Source organism: Gymnoscopelus braueri, assembly GCF_963280865.1.
Source record: "Gymnoscopelus braueri genome assembly, chromosome: 21".
Lineage (NCBI taxonomy): Eukaryota > Metazoa > Chordata > Actinopteri > Myctophiformes > Myctophidae > Gymnoscopelus > Gymnoscopelus braueri.
The window spans coordinates 24881735-24900804 of record NC_137623.1 but is presented as its reverse complement, the minus strand read 5'-3'; the positions used below and the strand labels follow the sequence as shown (position 1 = coordinate 24900804).

Genomic DNA, 19070 nt, shown 5'->3' with positions numbered 1-19070 from the left:
AGTTTGAGAATCTGCTATCATGAAAAAATGTCATCCCAATGACTCTCTAACTTAAATGAAAACAACTATAACCTTTTCTCTATATTGATCATAGGGACGGTAGTGATCAAATAGATTGTGCTCTGTGTATGGTCATTCAATATTGTATCACTTTTTAATAGACTACCCTTTTAAATAGAGGTAATTAACGGTATCTGGTTATAGCGTCTTTTGGAAAATATTTAAAAAGGCCATTACTGTATGTCTAGTTTCAAGAGATGTATGTATGAAATCTACACTTTTTTATTGAGTACAGACATGCTTAGTGCTTACAACGACATATTTGAAAGCAGGCAGTAAGCTCAACTGAACAACAGATCTCAGTTTATATAGACACATTGGCCCTCATTCATCTACGTGGTGTAGACCAAATAATGGGCGTACGGCGAGATCACCAATTTTCGCCATTTATCAATCTATCGTGACTTTGACTTCAGCATACGGCCCACTCAGATCTCACATCAGGTCTGAGGGCGTGTAGACTTTGTTCTATTGTAGACATGCGGAGCTGCATTGTCTGACCGTCTGACAGGCATATGGACACAATGTATCCACTCCAAAATGTCTAACACACTAATAAATAATCCCTGTGAAAATACAACATTCTATAAACTCATTTAAACTTAAACACTGCTTTAACAGTCATTCAGATAAGATTGCAGATATGGCTGCATTGGCTATTATCAAAATATACGAGCGCTTATGTGAGAGCGTTTTTGGGAGTCGGGACCAGCGCGCGGCGCCGCTGTAATCTCTTCATGGACAATGAGGTCTCCCAAACCTATATACAGTAGCGTGTCCTATGGAGTTATGTACAATCTGGGTTAAGCATAGAAACCTGACGCTCCAAACCTTTGCCCAGCGTTCAGATTCTTCATGCTGTGGATTTATTTGGGCCACCGAGAGATCGGAGATTTAACCCTCCTAACACACACCAGCCTTCAAACATAAATGTTTATGCATTCATTCATCAATCACTCCATAACCGTTCAGATTATGAGTGCCTCTCCAGGCTATCTCTCATTAACGTGGCGGCACACACACACACACACACACACACACACACACACACACACACACACACACACACACACACACACACACACACACACACACACACACACACACACACACACACACACACACACACACACACACACAGAGAACAGATTACATACCCACTAACTTTGTTGGTATAGTGGACTCATTTTTGGCCCTAGAAACATCGGGTCTGGGTCGTCGATTTTCTGGCCAGGCTGCATCACAGCACAGCAGGCAGAACAGACCGAGAGCCAGGGTCCTCATTCTGAGCAGACAAATAATGGTGCTGGTGTTACAGTCTTTAAAAAGAGAAGACAAACAAGAACTCAGGAAACGTTGGTAGTAACACTCTAACAACATGCAAGAAGCAAAGAAACAGGAACAGGTGTGGGGGAGAAAGAGAGAATAATATCTTTGGTGAACGACATTTAGAAAAGTAAAAAGTAGATGGTAAACAAATTGCACTTCCCAGCTTGATAGTAGGTGCAGATGGTCACAAAAGGGACACAAACACTGTAACACCAGAACGATCAACATAGTAACTGAGAAAACCTAGACAATCAAATAATGAAAACAGAAAATAAAAACACCAGTATAACCCAACATGTAGTAAAAGCTTACCTTTTCACTTTCACCTCTTGCATATATGATCCTCTATACCCAGCTTCAGATTTCACATTTTAAATGCGGATTAGTTGTCATACCACAACTAAACAAGTTTGAAAACTACCTCTGTACATAAATCATTAGCCTACTGTTCTAGAATAGATGAACTGTCATTCAGGGCCATCAGCCACACACAACACTAAATAATTATCGTGCGTGTACATTACGTACCAATGTACCAACGGAATCTTTTTTTTTTTACATGTTTTGACAAATAATATACAGAAGAAACTATGTTTAAATTAATACTACATTACTTTGTATACGAGTCATGATGATCACAAATCACACATCACATGAATGTCAGTTAGGTGTAAATAAATAGAAGATTTACCTATGGCGAGATTAACCAGTCCTGTCCCTTGTTTAGGGCAAAAACCTTATAAATAAAACTTTTTTCAAAAATAGAGAAATTACCAGATCTTCAAGCCCACATCTTGCAGATCTGCTATTTTCTCTAGCAGGACAAATAGGCGCTAAAGTGGTAACAAATAACCAGTGGTGGAAAGTAACTAATTACATTTACTCAAGTACTGTACAATTTTGGGGTACTTTACTCAAGTATTTCCAATTTCCAGTACTTTTACTTCCACTCCACTACATCTCAGAGGCAACTAAAGTTGTCAAATAATGGTAGTGGAGTACTCCACTACAATTATTTGACAACTTTAGTTACTAGTTACTTTGTAGATTTTGATTAATATAGCAAAACATACATTATACCCACTTCAGCGGAGTTCAGCCCAATATTTCGGCCATTTAAAAATAGCCGATCTACAAGCTCATGCAGGCATTAGATCTGCTATTTTCAAAAGATTCTTATACATTTTATACATTTGAACTTGTGAAATGGGCCATTCTGCATAATGAGTACTTTCTACTTTTGGTACTTATAGTATATTTTGATGCCAATACTTTTGTACTTTTACCAGTGGTGGAAAAGGTACTGTTTTACTTAAGTAAAAGTACTGCAACGTAGAAATACTCACACACAAGTAAAAGTCCGGAATTAAAAATGTACTTAAGTAAAAGTACAAAAGTATTGGTATCAAAATGTACTTAAAGTACCAACTGTAAAAGTACGAAATGTTTGAAAATAGCAGATCTACAAGCTCACTTGTTGTGAGCTTGTATCGGCTATATAAAATAAGGCAAAGTGGTTAATGTATGTTTTATAAATGTAATTATTCATATCTGCAAAGTAACTAGTAATTAAAGTTTTCAAATAATTGTAGTGGAGTAAAAGTACAACATTTGCCTCCGAGATGTAGTGGAAGAAAAGAAAAAAGTATAGACAATTGGAAATACTTCAGTAAAGTAAAAGTACCTACAATTGTACTTAAGTACAGTACTTGAGTAAATGTACTTAGTTACTTTTACACCATTGACTTTTACTCAAGTAAATTTTGATTACCGGACTTTTACCGGAATTTTTAATAATTGTTTAATACCTGCATGGAATTTACTTAACTAAGCTAACGTTAGCTAGCTACGTTAGCTAAGCTAACGTTACGTTAGCTAAGCTAATGATGTTCACCTTAATCATGTAGTTGTTTTAATACAATACATCCTGAGAAAACATGTTAAATGAATGTTAAATAAATGTCCATCATATTAATAATACAGTAACGGCATCATTTAAACTGTACCTGATATAAAACGCTGACGTCACAAGTGTTGATGTTTGAAAGTTAAAGCCCAGCTGGTCGGACGGGCGCAGTGGGCGTGGTCACGACGCGATCACGAGACATGAAGTTAACCTGTGACCTGCACTCAGCCAATCACAGGCGCGTTACCGTGGTTATTCTTTTATGAATCTTTCGAATTTGATGCTGCGTCACAGACACTAGGCTATAAAATGCCGCTCGCAGCCATAGGTTGTCAGTTGATGATGATAGTGATGATGGAAGACACACAGATTCAGATGATGCTCGCTGGAGACGTTGAGGAGTTTTTCAACCAGGAGACTTTCTTCAAGTTACACCTGGAGGAGTTACATTTCTTAACGGTCGGCGGAGATGATAAAGTCTTCAAATTGAACACTGAGAGCTTCCAGCAGCCAGAAGAGGACGTCGTTGCTGTGTTTGAAGAGCCCCCCAGACATGCCCTTCACAAACACCAGGGACCGTTGTTGCAAAAACGGCCGTCAAAACAGCAACTCGATGAACTTCATCTTGGCCACCAGCCTCTGACAGACGACCAAAAGTCTGTCCGGAAGATGCGGTTCGTCATGGATGAACTGTTGAAGACAGAGCGAGCCTACACCAAGGATCTGCGCGAATGCCTGGATATCTACCTGTGGGAGATGACCAGTGGAGTGGGGGAGAAACCTGCCAGCATCCTCAATAAGGAAGCCATCATTTTTGGTAACATGCAGGACATCTATGACTTCCATAGACATGTTTTCCTAAAGCAGTTGGTCGAGTGTGAGCTTCCAGCGGATGTGGGACGTTGCTTTGTGACATGGGCTGAGAAGTTTGACATGTATGTGAACTACTGCATGAACATGCCTGCTTCCAGTGAACTTGTAGTGGAGGAACACGCTGGATCCTACTTTCACCACATCCAGCTGAAATATGGTCTGGACGTGGCCAGTTCTCTCGGCTCCTTCCTCATGAAGCCGTTACAGAGAATAACAAAGTACCAACTCCTGCTTAAGGATTTGTTGTCTTGCTGCGAGGAGGGAGGAGGAGAGATTAAGGACGCTTTGGAGGCGATACGAAGGGTTTTAAAGAAAGCTAACGGCAGCACAGGCCAGACGACAGCCAACCGACGACAGCCTCGGACCTCTTTCAGCTTGCTGCGGTACTCTCCAGGTCTTACACGTTCTGGAAGCATGCTGTGGACATGGTTGACCAAGCGCATCATGCGAAGATCCAGCCGGAGATTTGGATGAGGCTTGTGACAAGTCTAGCCCTGGTCCAGAGCGCTAGTGAGTTAGAGAGAACTCACTAACGCTCTGGACCAGGGCTAGGACAAGTCCTGAGTGGTCTTGGGCGTTGTGGACTTAAATGACTGCTGTACAGAACAGACTCTGCAACAGGCCAATACACCTTTGCACTTATACTGGCATGTCTCATCATGGAACAGGTTGGTGGACCACTGTAGAGACATGCAGAATTGCCAGTGGCTGTGAACAATGACACTGAATTAATTATTATTATTGTATATATTATATTTCATTGTATCATATATTGTTGTTATTACCTGTGTTTATTAATAGTTTTATTGTATTGTATTATATTATTATTATTGTTGTATTGTTTATTATTACCTGTAGTGAATAAACTGATTACATGGTAAAAACCTGAATGTTCATTTAACTCAACCCGGAAGGGTACATTTGCACATACGTATAGTATATAATCCAGTGGGTCCTGTTACATGTACAGTAGCTAAACCAATCAAATGGGGTTTTATCAGTTCTGTAGTGTTATTAGTGTTACCAAAATACACTGCCACAGTTTGCCTGCTTTGTCCTCAGAGGATTCCAGCTACTGTGAAAAGGTTATTGTAAGTGACATTTGGATGAACTTATTCTGTAACTTATAACTTAAACTGTATTCCCAGCCTTAAAACAGTTGTCCAGCAGCAGTTTATGGAAAGACTCTCATAAGGAGAGCTCACAACTCCACTCACCATGAAAAAAACAGCTGACCACAAAATGAACACTTTTATACATGGTAACACATTACCTCAATGACCAGTTTCCAGGGTATAGTATCTGCCAGACATGGTGATGGCAAAGCAAGAGTTAAAAGTAAACAACAACCGGGAGCATTTTATCCTTTTGTGGGTTCTTGATAATTGTTTACTGTAGATAAACATAGCAATGATTGATGTAATATCCATTGGCCAGAAGTTGATCCACCACTTCTTTTTGATGCTGTGAGCTATAAAAAGGTCATTGAATGAACCAACTGAATAAGTCTACAGTAGGCAGAAGATAAAGTAGCCGATCTACAAGCTCACAATGCGTCTCCCTGGATCCATTTATTGTGGCCGTGTTTCCTTTCTGGCTTATAATACATTTTACTTCCTCGTATGATTCCGGGGAGACATCAAATTTCCCTTTTTGGTCTTGAGGCTTGGGTCCTGGCTCCCGGGGAGACATCAAATTTCTCTTTTGGGTCTTGAGTCTTGGGACTCAAGACCCAAAAGTGAAATTTGACATCTCCCCGGGAGCCAGGACCCAAGCCTCAAGACTCATCACCTGTACTCACCTGGCTTAAAAGGGGCTCTGAGAGCAGCTTGAGCCATTAATTACTAAACTACACATGAAGAGACCACCGCTGAAGAATTGATTGATCGATTATACTACTAATTACTTGCATATTGTTATTAACGTTTTTCAGTTTTGTTGTCAGTGTGTGTAGTGTTGTTGTTAACTTGTTTCCCCCGAGATTTTGCCCTAAATGTAATTCCTGGGCACGCCACTGTTCCATGAGCTGCTGCAGTGCTGCTGTTCAGCCACAGAGAAGAACGCCGCTCTGGTTTTGGGCTCCATGATTGGTCAAGTTCAAGGATTCTGCTATCGACTTTCATGGTCTTTTATAGGAATACGTGAAGCCTGGCTTTACCATCCTGGCTCGACACACCCTGGCTTGACAAGGTCTAGCTCGACAAAGTCGTGTTTCAGCCTGGCTTGGCGTTCATGGAACGGAATAAACAGGCTGTACGGACCAGACTTTGTCAATCCTGGATTTGACTTAAATCCAGGCTTATTTAATTCTCCTTTCGTGTAATAGGCCCCCAGTGTCTCCAGTTCTTTAGTAAATAGAAACCGTCAGGATATTTTTTTATCCAATCAGGAGAGAGTATACATACAGGATACAGGAAAAACTAGTGAATTTGGAAGTGATGGGGGTGGGAGCAGACATAACTGGAACGCTATAAATTTTAAGCCGATACGGCAATGATCTTTGCAGGGTTATATTTTCTACGTGGTATTTTTTTTTTAGCAAAGAAATCACTTACACCAGCTTTAAGTTGAAATATCGAGTATACTCTATCTAGTCTATGTCTTCCAGACCAATGTTGAAATTTCATTGTAGAAAGCTTGATTTGTAGCAACTTGTTCAACAAATATTTTGCACTACTTTTATTCTTTTTATGATACTTTATTTATCTATTTATGCATTTATTTATTTTTTATCTTTAAATGCCCTTTTTGCCTTAGGCACAATCACCACTGTCTGAGGAATTGGCACCACATTTATTGTAAAGAAAATATAAACTTAGTGGACTCCATGGATCTTCACTTTTTGAGAAAGCACCTCTATAACAGGTTATTCTTTTTGGTTCAAATATTTTTGCTTTATAGTTGTACGAATTATTTGTCTTTTTACCACACATGATGGCTAGTACAGCTCACAGCTAAAACAATTCAAGTCTCCTTATAAACTTTATTAATCAATTTTGTATTTACAAATACATACATATTGTAAGAATTCTCATATGAAACAATTATTTACAAAATAGCTCTTCACATATGGATTCTGTACAATACAACCTGATATAAGTTAGTAAATTACATTTGTGGGTACTGTGCACAAGTTCATTAACCCTTTGAGGGTTACAGAAAATAAATTCTTCAAACCTAAACTTTTACTAACTGATAGTCCAACCAAAGTATCAGACAACAGGGTTGCCTGGATTGTATCTCCCCAGTCTAAAATATTAACAATTATGACATAAGACATAATATGACAAAGAAAAAAAGAAATGTCAATTTGTAAACCATGAAAACCATTTGACTGCAATCACATCGTTTCAACCGTGTCTAGATTACGGAACCAGCCAGCGCTTTGCTGCCATTAACTGAACCATTAAGTAGAAACGTATTGTTCTCGACTCGTCCGTGTGTAATTACAAAACATTCCTCCTAATTGATAGGGACGATAAGTGCTATAAATGTGATTTACTATTGGATATAGACTCCTGTGTGAAGGCAGAAGCATAGAGCACCGAAGTCCTGACATCACTGCCAGTAGAGGGCGCTTTCCGCAGGTTCATGGCTTTACTTTTTGTATTGATATCCTCATTGGGGAATCTTAGATCGCTTCATATAAGAACTGTGTTCCAAAAATAAACACACCACCCTAGCGTTTTTACTCATACGGATATGAAGCATCGACTGAAGGTGTAAATGTACACATTTACCCAAAGAGTAACACAATATAAACACTAGAAACGAGTCAAACAACCCAAAGACTACATTTCCCATGAACGCGGCTGCAGTGGGGACAGTGATTTCAGACCCGGAAGAAGTAGTTCTTAAGACTTTTAACCCATTGACTGCCAATCGCGTAGATCTACGCGAACCTATTTAAAGTCGCCACGTGCCAGTCACGTAGATCTACGCCAACTTAAAAAAAAGAAAAAAAAGTTTGACCCAAAGACCAAGGAGATATGATTTTTCGAAGATCTAGACTACTATCCACTTCCTTGTTAACTTAAAAATTCTGTATCTCGGCTCCTGAGTACTTATTTTTTTCAATGAAAAATCTCTGGCAGTGGGCAAACGCGGCCAGAAATAATTCAGGCAGTGAATGAGTTAAGGCAGAATTAATTCCATTTTCGCCAGAAACAGGCTGTATCAAATATGAATGAATATCATAAACGATGCAGAGCCACCCCCCTCACAAAAACGCCAGGGTGGTGTGTTTATGTTTGGAACACAGTTCTTATATGATGTGATCTAAGATTCCCAAATGGGGATTTCAACACAAAAAATAAAGCCACGAACCAGTGGAACAGCGCCCTCTAGTGGCAGTGACGTTAGACTTCGGTGCTCTATTCTTCCAGCCTCACAACCAGTTTACCAGTCATGTCCTGCAGTCCGGTCAATATACCGAAAAGATCTCCCTCCTCCTAGAGGTGCAGAAACCAGTAGAGCTGTTGGACTCTACTCGGTCCCATATGACTGGTAGTCTTACAAACAGAAATGTAACGTGGATGCTTCAGGAATGCCAGCTCAGCATCACAACACAGCACAGCTTACACAGCAGAGCTGCCGTCATGGCCAAGGATGTGGCTGATGTTATGGGCGGGGCGATTGGGCTGTTTGCTAGAGTCGGCAGACGAGGTGTTGGAGAGTGACAACAGGGGGGACATGGGCATGGACGAGCCATCCGTCGGCATAGCCGTTGCGATCTCGGGGAACAGAGAGGTTAGGCTGAAGTTGGATAAGTGAGGGGTGATGCCAGAGGAGTTAGCCATGGGCATGGGTGGCATGTCTGGCAGCAAGGGAAAGCTGGCTTGGCCGAAACCCACAGGGCGAGGTGGGGAGAGGATGGAGCCAAATCGGTTGTTGAGAGGAGGAGCACTGCCCTTGTCGGCACTGGGGCTGGTGAACATCTGGTTGGAAAAGTACTGGAGAGGGATGTCGCTGGGGAGACTGGGGTGGGCGGCTGGGGAGTAGGAAGGATAGAAGGAGGGCAGGGTGTTCTGGGGCTCCACGGGCAGAAGAGCAGGGGTACGGGATGAGCTAGACTGGCTGACAGGAGGAATAAACGGAGCCGAGTTGGTATTGATGGGTGGAGGAGGGTTCATCCCTCCATCAGCAATGAAGGGAAAGCCAAAGTTCTGAGCCAAGTGCTGGTCGGGCACCAGGTTGTTGTCAGCGGTAACCTGGGCACTGTCGGCCATAAAGCGGACAATACTGCTGCGACGTGCCTCGCCGCCAGACTGTGGTCTTCCCAGCAGCACTCCTCCTCCAGAAGGAAGAGACAGGTGTCCCTCTGGTTCAAAGGGGTTGATGGGCCTGAGCGTACCCGATCGAGGACGGTCACCGGGTCTGAGCTTGGTGGTCTGGTTGTCCTGGCCGATATGACGAGAGCGCTGGCTGACGGATGTATGCGGCCTGGAGGGGACAGAGGAGCGTCCTGGCTCGGAGCTGCCGTGCGGGATCGGAGGGTGGGGGAGACCTGCTCGCACAGCGGGGCCTCCATGCATGTTCCCACTCACCTGAGGAATGTGGCCCTTGTTGCCGTCTCCAAGCCTCATGGCTGGGGCCTTCTGTGTCTGAGACACACTGGGGCTGGAGGCCTTGGCCTGCATATCTCCTGAGGAACTGCACGGCACACAGCTATAGTCCATGCTTACTGGGGGACAGCACTGCACAGTCCGCTGGTGGTTGCTCTGTTCAGGCAGATGAGGGGACAAAAGGCTCTGCATGAAGCTCTGGTGACATCCCTCCTGCTCCCGGGGCAGGGCCACCCCTATTTGAACTCCCTGAGAGCCAGGGTGAGGGCCACTGTAGCTCCCACGGGCCCTGCCATCTCCTGGAGGGCCTACACCCATTCTGAAACCCCCTTGCTGCTGCTGCTGCCCCGGTGGTCCTCGCTGTGAGGAAGGCAACGATTTTGGGGCCATATCTCCGCCGCGAGACACTTGAGCTTCAAAGCCGCCAAGTTGGTGCACCGTGCCAGTTCCTCCTCCCATGGTCTTGAATGGGGGGCACTCTGAGACCCGTTGGATGTCGACGGGTCCTGGGTGGTCCTGCGGGAGGCGATTCTGGGGGTTATGTCCGATGTTGGCCTTTCCTCTGGAAGTATCAAGGTAACCGCGGAGGTCGGCCTGTTCCTGTGCGGCACTGCGACCGGGCTGCAGATGGAGCCCCATGCGCTGTTGCTGCTGCTGCTGTTGTTGTTGCTGCTGCTGCTCACCACTAGAAGGGCTTTTACCAATAAGGGCCTCGGCAGAGTAGTTGGAGACGCGGTGACGCTCCTGCCGTGATGGAGGGCAGACCAGTTCGGAGGCCCGGGACACTGGGATAAGCTGCTGTTCTAGATTCCTGGAGCTCATCAGCCTCTGCATGTTGTTGTGGTCCTGACCCGGCTGGGGAGAAAGAAGATATTGAGCTTCATTAAAATAGACAGACTTTCATGTTGTCAGACTAGAATCACCCCACGTATTTGCCATTGTGAAACTTAAATGGTGGTATAGTGGTGCAATAGGGAACACAGATATGTTGTTACGAAATGTTGATAACAATTGAGAAATAAATACAGGTCCCTTTTTCTCCAATATTTATACTAATATTATACTAATATTTAGTTTACATAAACAACTATGTCTGTGATTTTGTCCGTTTATATGAAGATGTTAAGGACCATGCCATGGTCTGGCATGTTTAGCCCATTGACTACAAGTAACTGTATACTTGACATTATTGCCAATATATGATGATACTTTGAGTATGGTATGAAACTCAGTTACTGTTGTGTTTTAATGTATTAAAATATTCAGAGAAAAGCATAAATTATGAGGAGAATTCAAACATCCATGACTTATTACCGACCACCACGCAATGTTTACCCAACATTCACTCAATTATTAAGGTATGTTCGGTAATGTTTTAATGACTATGAAAAGGTAAAGACAATTAAATAAAGCAATTAACAGAAAAAATACATGTGTATGTACAATATATGATCAAAGCTGTTAATTGAATAGATGACTTGTATCGAAGGCAGTATGGTCTTTTAATAGTAGTATTGAGGTCATATTCATGTATACACTGTATGTTTCCAGTTCTTTAACTCGTTCTTTAATATACTTGCACTGACAAGCAAAACAATGCCCCTCTACCAACCTTGAGGTGGTCTTGTTGTGCCAGGTGGCCACTGTGGTGGGCTCTGGGTCCTGATCCCTGGGCCTCACAGCTTTTCTCTTGATGCCGAGGCCCAAAGTGCTGCTGCTGCTGCTGGATCTGCTGCTGAAGATGCTGCTGGTGTCTGGAGTGGGAGCTCTGCTGTTGCTGCTGCTGTAACTGCTGTTGCTGTTGTTGTTGTTGCTGCTGCTGCTGCTGCTGTTGATGCTGTTGTTGATGCTGTTGTGGGGGTTGATGCTGCTGCTGCTGCTGATGAGACTGTTGATGTTGTGTCTGATGTGATTGTTGATGTGATTGCTGCTGTTGATGTTGTTGGGACTGTGTGTGCTGCTGATGCTGCGTCGCCTGTTGTTGATGGGGGTGTTGTGACTGTTGTTGTTGTTGTTGTTGCTGCTGCTGCTGCTGCTGCTGCACTCCAGGCTTTTCCAGGTGATGTTGTTTCTGCTGCAGGCCAGCAACGGGCGAGCCCGTCTGGTTTCCTCTGACCAGTCCCCTCTTCTTCTGGACGTGCTGCTGGTCCTGTTGCTGCAGTGCTCTCTGGTGGAGGGTGTGGAGCTGTGCAGGGTCAGGCTGGGTCAGGTGGTGCTGCAGTTGGTATAGGTGGTGTCTCTGCTGCTCCTGTTGTTGTTTCATGTACGGATTCCCCCCCAGGTGCTGGCCCGGCTGGGGTATGGCGTGGTGGGCATGGCCCTGGGGCAAGTGAAGCACCCCTAGCTGATTCTGCTCAAGGGGTCCCTGAGGAGGGCAGTGGCCCTCGGTGGGCCGGAGGACCGTGCTCATGAAGGAGTTTGTGGAAAAGAGGGGGCCTGCACTGTCAGGGTTGATCCTGGGCATAATCATGGCAGAGGAGCTGGAGGGCAGCTGTCCCACCATCATCTGACTGTGGTCTAAGGGCTTGACCTCCATGCGACCCACATTAGAGGATGGCGGCGGACAAGCCTTGGGCCGTTTACCGGTTGGCAACATGGCCTGGTCCTGGGCCTGGCGCTTGGAAACGGTCTTCACGTGCCGCTCGGCCACTCCGACGCTGGCCTGAGCCCTCATCAATGCACTCTTCAGAGGGGTGTAGTCGTTCAGCTGGACCGCGCCCGAGCAGGGAGCGAGAGCATTATTTGAAGCTTGGATTATGTGGGGTGAGGTCCCTACGGGGGATGGGACTGGGCCTTGTTGTTGACCAGACATACTGGGAGAGCCAGGGTAGAGCTGCAGGTTGGAGCTGGGCCTGATCAGGTTGTTCACACTGAGGCTGGCGACTGTACCGGTCTGGGACTGGACCTGGGAGTGAGACTGTGCCTGAGAGTAAGAGATGTTCTGTGGATGTCTGGTTACCGTGGGCCCACTGATAGACACCTGGGAGGGGGGTTTAACATCCATGGTCTTGGTCAACTTAGCATGCTGTCCAGTCAAGCCTCTGTCTTTACTGTTGGAAGTCGGTGGGGTCTTGGGGGGCTCCCATACAGCTGTGGAGGGGTTTGTGGCGTTGTCCGCAGAGCAGCTGCCACCCCTTCTCCCAGGGCTCTCCTGTTCCAGCATAGCCAAAGCCAAGATCTCTGCTTGCTCCGAGGTAAACGTAAAAGATCCAAATGAGCCAGACGAGGAACTAATGCTGTGGCCCTGAGGAAGCATGGAGGCCACAGAGAAGCCCCTTCCTCCCCCAGCACCCGCAGACATAGGAGAGTCTGTCTGCCTGCCAGAGGTCAAAGGATGCTCTATCGTCCCATGATCTAGGTTGGTGTACACCTGCTGAGCCAAAGCAAAGTCCTTTCCAGAGTGGATGTCTGCAGCTGTAGCAGTACCTGTCCCCAATGTCTCTTTCTGCATGGCCTCTTTCTGTGACTCCATCTCCCGTCCAGAACCGTGTGGAAGTTTGACCTCCGCAGGACGGGAGGGGGTGGACATGCTCAGTTCTGGCTGTTGTTGTATAGAAGCTCTACCAACGGACACACGCTTCCTGAACTCAGAAGTCATGGGGGCTGGGGTGGAGGCTGTCAAAAATGTCAGAGCAGCCGAGGAGGGCGACACTGTCGTAGATACATTTATGGAGAGAGTGGGGGGCGGCTGGGGCTTAGAGCAAGGCTGGGGGTCCTGGGTGTTGGCTGTCGTGGACTGACACACTGAAGTAGGCTGGGCTGCCTGGGTTGAAACCACTGGTGCACTTTTGGAGATACTAACAGCACAAACTGGAGGCTGGATCGCAACAGTAGTCACACTCGTAGTAGAGGCACGTGCATCAGTGATCGACGACCTGTTTTGTGTAGAACTGGTGGTGCTGGCAGGCGTGGCAGCTAGTCTGGTCTGTGCTGTGCTTATTGCAGTAGTGGTGTCTGGACATCTATTTTGTGAAATGGTGGGTTTGGTTACAGTGGAGTTGGTGCCAGCAACTACAGGTGTCGGCGCAGCATTGCTGACCGTTGGTTTCACTGCTGCGACACTGACAGTAGGGATGACTGATACCATACCACTACTGACATTGACTTCACTCTGTGCTGTGCTGACACTAATGACAGATGCGCTCTGAGAGACCTGGGGGGTGCTACTGGTGGTGACTGTATTCTGGACTGAAGATTCACTGGATACAGTCAGTCTACTAATGGATGAACTACTAATGGTGATTATTTTCTGTGTGCTTTGCGTAGAAGTGACAGCATTTTCTGTGTTTATGCTTTGTGTGGACAGTTTACTAGAATTTGCGGCTTTACTGGTTGCAATACTAACTGCAGACGTCGAGTCCACAGCTTTTACGACAGAAGACGATACAACTTCCGCTCTTGTCACTTGAACCGTTTGACTGTCTACTGGGGCGGCTGCTGGTTTGGCTGCAATGGTGACAGCAGGCTGTGCAGGTTTGAGTTCTTTTCTCCTGACTGCTTTGGTCCTTTTGGTCAAGGTCTTTTTAGTAGTCGAGGCTGAGCGCGGCTTCCTCCCGGAGACCTTAGTAGGATTAACCACCGGCCCTGGTTTGACTGGGCTCTTAGCAGGGACTTGAAGCTGCCTGACAGGGAGAGTCAGGGTTTCTCCAGGGACAGTGACAGAGGGTGGAGGTGGCGGTTGCTGCTGAGCAACTGACGGTGGTGGAGCAGCAGCAGCAGGAAGATGTCCACTGTTCTGGCAAGAAATGGTGAGTGGGAGGCCCTGAGAGATGCTCTGATTGAGACTGCTGAGAGCTCCTAAACTGTTGAGGGCCACATTGGTAGTTGGTTCCTCAGTGGTGGTGGGCTGGACCAGCTGAAGTGTACTCTGGCTTCCCTGAGAGCCTGCCTTGTCGGAGGTCTTCATGGGCTGCAGGGCAAACACCTGGCCATTCACAGTGATAGTCTGTGGGGCCGGGGCAACAACCGGTGGGGTAGAGGAAGTGTGGGTGACCTGCACTGTCTGGCTTACTTGAGGTTGAATGGGACGTGGCAGAATGTGCACCAGCTGCTTTCCCCCAACGGTCTGTATGCAAGTTGTAGAGGTTGCGCAACTCGTCGTGACAATCTGAGTGGGCATAGCAGGCACTGCAGTAGGCACAGCAGCAGACACCATACCAACCTGGGGGGTCTGAGGGGCAGGTGCATTCTGATTGGGGGCTTGGATGATGACAATATGCTGACACGGTGTCTGATTTGTTAGCTCCTCCCGGACAATAGACTGGGTCGGGCAGGCATTGCCCTGTTGCAGGATGACCACACTCTGGTTGTTGGTGCTCTGTGAAGCTGTGACCCCAGACATAGTTGTCCCCGTTGGGTTGACCTGTAGGACCTGCATGGTCTGGAGCAAGGGCAACACAGTGGCCTGCGGCTGGGGAACCAGTGTTTGTGTGAGGGCCGTTGGAGGATGAGCAATAACAGATGCAGGTTGAAGTACTGCAGGTTGCGACTGCGACACCACTATGGCAGACTGGGGAAGCACAGCACACTGGGGTTGTGGGGCTAGGATAGGTTGCTGGGCAGGGGTCGGGATGGCTGGTCGTAGTTGGAGAGGCCTCTGAATGGGCTGCGCTTGGATATGGGCTGTGATGGGTGCCTGCTGAGGTCGCACCTGGATTTGAATGGGCTGAATGGAAGGTTTGTTTCCCGTGGGACAAACGGTCAATTGCTGCACAGTCTGGCTGGTGGTGCTCTGACAAACCGGCTGCACCGTGTTCCCTGTTAACTGCAGTGTGGTCCAGGTTGTTTGTGTGCTGCCTGCTGCTCCGGCCCTGAGGTGGGCTAAGCCATTGGGTATAGTGGTGTAGCTGACAGTCCTGTAGGCAGTGTCCAGCGCTCGGGACGTAACGACAGCCTCGGGTAGAGCGGTGAGGCTGTGGACCGGCTGAGCAAGCTGCTGAGAGGCTGGACAGGCTGCTACAGTCAGGCTCTGTGCTGGAATGGTGGGTTGGGGCAGCTGAGGCAGGCCGGCGGTGACGGCAGGGATCTGGAGGGTGATGTAGGACACGGAGGGTGGCAGAGTGGAGGCTGCGGTTGGCGTTTCCAAAAAACACTGCTCTACAACCCTCAGGCCCGGCACTGACTCTGTGGCAGCTATGGCTGCCCCAGGAAGGAGCGAAGGGGCAGGGGGAGAGGTGTTGACCTGCAGTAGGGCTCCGTTCACCCTCACTCCGGCACCGACCTCCGGTGAAGGCTGAACGATCACAGCTTCAGAGGGTTGTTTCCCAGCGTTCGCTTCCTTCCCTGCAGGGCATAGCACGTTCCCGTTTGAGTAGACAATGATTCCCTTTGGGAGCTGTTGAGTGGGCATAACCTTGGCCACCGTGGCACAGCGCTGTTTGCCCTTCCAGTGGATGGTGGGGTCTTCCAGGAAGTTGATGTCATGGGCTTTCAGAAGCTCAATGTAGTGGCTGCTCTCTTTCCGCATCTCCTCCATCTGACGCCGTAGTCGACGGATCTCCTCCGCTGCAGAGACAAAAGAGACAAATCAGTGGTGCAAAGACACAAACATGCACACAGAATAGAATACATAGTGTAATACCAAACAGCGAAAAATGGGGAACATCTAGTGCATGCTACTGTTGTTAGTATATACTTAAAAAACATTCATTGCTACTGTATGTGCAAGTGACAAACAAAAAGTATAAGGAGGGCTAAGTATAACCTATGCTCATTGCAGTCTGACGTGTCGCGGGTTCGAATCCCGATCCCGGCGACCTTTGTGTGTTACCCCTCGTCTCTATCTCCCCATTTCCTGTCTGTATACTGTTAACTATCAATAAAGGCCAAAAAAAACTAAAACTATGAGTCCAGTATTTCTTTCACTTCACCTTGCACTTTATCGCCTCCTTCCAGAAGCATTGTGTCATTTTGTTTCTTCAGGTCATTGATGTAGCGAAAAGCCTGGTCCAAGATCATGTTTTTACTCTGAAGACAAGAGGATAAATGTTAACATCTAAAGCCCCCGACCAACTCTGACACAAATCTGTATCACAATTACCGTCATTTGAATGTGACAGGGAAATGGTGCCTGTGTCTCACCTGTTTCAGAGCCTGGGAACATGGCAGAAGGTTGCCAATGCGATTAATTCCAGCATTGATCTTTTCTTTCCTGTGTCTCTCAACTAAAATAAAAGCAAGTACTTTATTTATTTTTAGGTACAACTAAAATGGTTCTAGTAGTTAAAACAATGTTCACTGGCTCTGCAAACGAGAAGAACACCAATGCACAACATTATCTCACCTGCATTGTGAGATTCTTTGTTTTTCTTCTTTCTGAAAAACAGAATTAAGATTACAAGTCAAAGTGAAGCTGTTGTGACAGGCTTTCAATGGCTTCATTGAACTCCCTCCTCTGATGTTGTTTAATCTTAATAATAATCACAATAAAGATGATGTTTTCTCATAAATCCATACTTAGGCTTGCGTCCAGGGGTCTGGGTCTCGGTCATCTCTGGCATCCTGTCCCAACAGTTGCCTAAATCCCTATATGATAGGGTAACACATTCACCAGCTGGACCTCAAATGCTGGACCCTTCCCTGACCAATCTGCAAACAAAAAGATTTGGCATCAGGGTGACATGAATTATAAATCTGCCCTAGGCAACAGTGCCACGTCAAATGAAGACATCTGTATTCAATGTTGAGTAATGTAATCATTTGCTGTGATATGATTTGAAGTAGGAGCTGTGGGATATTGTATGCTTTGCTAGCCTTGGATCAAGACTATCATACATGTATTTTATCGAGTCTGACTTTTACTTTCGTATCATAGATAGATAAACTTTATTTCAGACACAATAGGTCCATGTAAAAAAACATGGATACAAACAGACAATAACAACACAGAGATAGCCTGAGTACCAGACTGATTTCACTCCATAAAGCCCAGATCAGTAATAAAAACGTATAATCATAGCCTCCAGTGTTTCCAGAAGCATGAGGAACCTAGTATCACTGTGTGATTCCTGTTAAGGCCATGATTCATATATTTTTTTACTCCATCAGTCTGTACATGACTCTAAACATAAAATTCCACAATACAGCATCATATCATAGATATGCAAATGTAAAAATCGATCAAATACATCTATGATGACAGTCTGGATCAAAGACTAATGCTTTGCAAGACAACGTTAAGTTTCCAACCAGCTAACAAGGTAATGGAGACAGATTAACAAAGCCAGACAGCTATAAATCCACCAACTATCTATTGTGCATATTTCATGAAGTGTGTGACAATGACAAAAATACATGACTGTTTTAGTTTTAGCTTAAAAACAGACAACCTGGGTATTTATGCATCAAACTAGCCCTGTGTCTTGCTAGCTACCCAGCTAGCAGTGTTGCCATATTCTGTGAAAGAAATAAGCAGCCAGGTCTAGGAAAACAAGCCCAAAAGAAGCAACTATAGGCCACAAGAGCACTTTATCGGCTATTTGAAAATAGCCTACTTAGATCTGCTTTTTGAACTCGTGAAATAAAATGTTGAATATTCTTTGAAACATTCTAACAACCCAAATGCTCCCCTGGGCACGAAACATTTATGAAAATATTTGAGAACTACTGGTTTAACCAATAATTAAAAACTTTGAAAGGGCGCCTAAATAAACAAGTACACTTTAGAAACAAGCCCAAAAAATAACGCAACTCGCAACTACCAATATTTACAAGCAACTTCACAGAAACAAGCCAGAGGTCGCTTATAATAAGCCGACATGGCAACACTGCTAGCTAGTACCGAATTAGCTTAGCCTTCCCCTACCGTTGGCGACAGTACTGTAAAAACAACAAAAGCCAAGGACAGATCCCTGCGGGCGTGCGGTGCTTAGCTTAGCAACTGATGCGACTTCCCACTGACCTGCAGTAGCCTCAACATTTCAGGGACCTTGTGCCCTGGACTGTCCAAACTTTGGGGTTTTGGAGCTAGCTGGGCTAGCAGAGCATTCAACTCAACTCTCTCACAACAATCCACACCAGTGTTGCCGGATATTGTGAGAGAAACAAGGAAACCGGTCTAGGAAAACAAGCCCAAAAGCAGCAACTTAGGCCACATGAGCACCTTAAACCTATGATCTACGAGCTCACAACGGGTGGCGTTGTGAGCTTGTAGATCTGCTATTTTCCAAAAGAATCTTGAAGAAATTTTGAAAAATGTGGAATCTTTTTTGAAACATTTTAACAACACAAATCTGGCACAAAATGTTTTCAGATGGGGGTCCGTGGACAACACACTATATAAATACATATTCATTTGGGGGTCCTTGACTTGAAAATGTTTGAGAACCACTGCTTTATAA

At 45.6% G+C, this 19070-nt stretch overlaps 1 protein-coding gene across 1 annotated transcript; it reads right to left on the bottom strand.

Annotated features, from left to right (window-relative positions):
- Positions 1-7142: 7142 nt before the first annotated feature.
- Positions 7143-18746, bottom strand: usf3 (upstream transcription factor family member 3). The gene is made up of 7 exons (XM_080417830.1): positions 18632-18746; positions 17188-17319; positions 17015-17046; positions 16813-16895; positions 16602-16698; positions 11345-16236; positions 7143-10587 (listed from the first exon to the last, which is right to left on the bottom strand). Exons 2-7 carry the CDS (start codon positions 17229-17231, stop codon positions 8746-8748), a joined length of 6990 nt encoding a protein of 2329 aa, XP_080273956.1. The 5' UTR covers positions 17232-17319; positions 18632-18746; the 3' UTR covers positions 7143-8745.
- Positions 18747-19070: the final 324 nt, after the last annotated feature.